The 1,089-nt window shown below is 45.7% G+C and overlaps 1 protein-coding gene across 1 annotated transcript; it reads right to left on the reverse strand.

Annotated features, from left to right (window-relative positions):
* Positions 1 to 206: 206 nt before the first annotated feature.
* LOC129320828 (uncharacterized) lies at positions 207 to 853 on the reverse strand. The gene has a single exon (XM_054966468.1). It carries the CDS (start codon positions 750 to 752, stop codon positions 384 to 386), a length of 369 nt encoding a protein of 122 aa, XP_054822443.1. The 5' UTR covers positions 753 to 853; the 3' UTR covers positions 207 to 383.
* Between the last annotated feature and the right edge of the window lie 236 nt (positions 854 to 1,089).

The following is a 1,089-nucleotide window of genomic DNA, read 5'->3' on the forward strand; positions in this document are numbered from 1 at the left end:
CCCACGCTTCTAAAAAGGAATTGATTCTTCATCTTTTTAAAATTTCAATTCTAATCCCTGATCCAATTGGTGTTAGCCTAGTTGGTTTCCAGCGTCAGATCCACGTAATCCGTAAAATATTAATTAATTAATTAATCATTAATGGTTCTGCAATCAAATCCATCGTCATTCCGTTGGAATTTTGAAACAACAGGAACGAGATCTGGTCACTTACTAACTGGATTTTATATACATATTACATAATCATCCAAAGTATTACACATTCTTCATCATTCATCATCAACAGTGCCATCAGAGACTAAAATTTGACACGCAAAACAAAAAAAAGGAAGGAAAATTCAGCTAGTAAGATATGCAACGTTAGAATGCCGAAGCCAGAGAGTTTACGGATCGGAGGGAGTCTTGAAGTCGGAGGCGAGTCGAGAAGCGATCGCCGAGCGATACATGGTGTCGGGAAAGGTCTCCATGGTCATCAACCGGAGCTGCCTCGCCTTGTCCTCCGTGAAGCAACCAGCGAATCGTGGTTTCCCAGGTTTCGATTTCGAATCGACAGCGGACTCGGATCTCTCCTGCCGATCCGCTGTTTTGTTGTTGTTGGAATCAATGTAGTCTGGCTCGGAAGACCAGCCGAAGATCGGAGTCCACCAGCTGGAGGACGAACCTTTCCGACGATCTTGGTCGGGCCTACGGTGGCCGGAGCTGGCAGAAGCTTGGATAACGACAGGGCAGACGGGGGTGAGAGTAGAGGCCATTTTGAGAGAGAGAGAGAGAGAGAAGGGGAGTGGAGACCAGAACTTTCTAATTTTTCAGATAATATCAGTAAAAGTAGGTTTCTGCCTACAGTATTAACCCCATCATCGGAAGCATATATTTATAGCATGTTGGTGGAGGAAAAGGATAAGAATGGACACGTGGCGTTGAAAGAGAGAGGGGATGGTGGGGCTTGACACGCTTTTTTAATGACTTTTTCACCGGCTATTCCGTTGATCCATTTCTCCTGTCCGTTACAGGCAGGGGGGCACGGCACTGTTGACGAAAATAACCTTCCGCTACCGCGTCTCAGACTTAAATGTCGTGTCCCTGACTCCG

The sequence above is a fragment of the Prosopis cineraria genome, unplaced genomic scaffold, assembly GCF_029017545.1.
Source record: "Prosopis cineraria cultivar Desert tree isolate PC_DT_omini unplaced genomic scaffold, ASM2901754v1 PC9, whole genome shotgun sequence".
Classification (NCBI taxonomy): Eukaryota; Viridiplantae; Streptophyta; class Magnoliopsida; order Fabales; family Fabaceae; genus Prosopis; species Prosopis cineraria.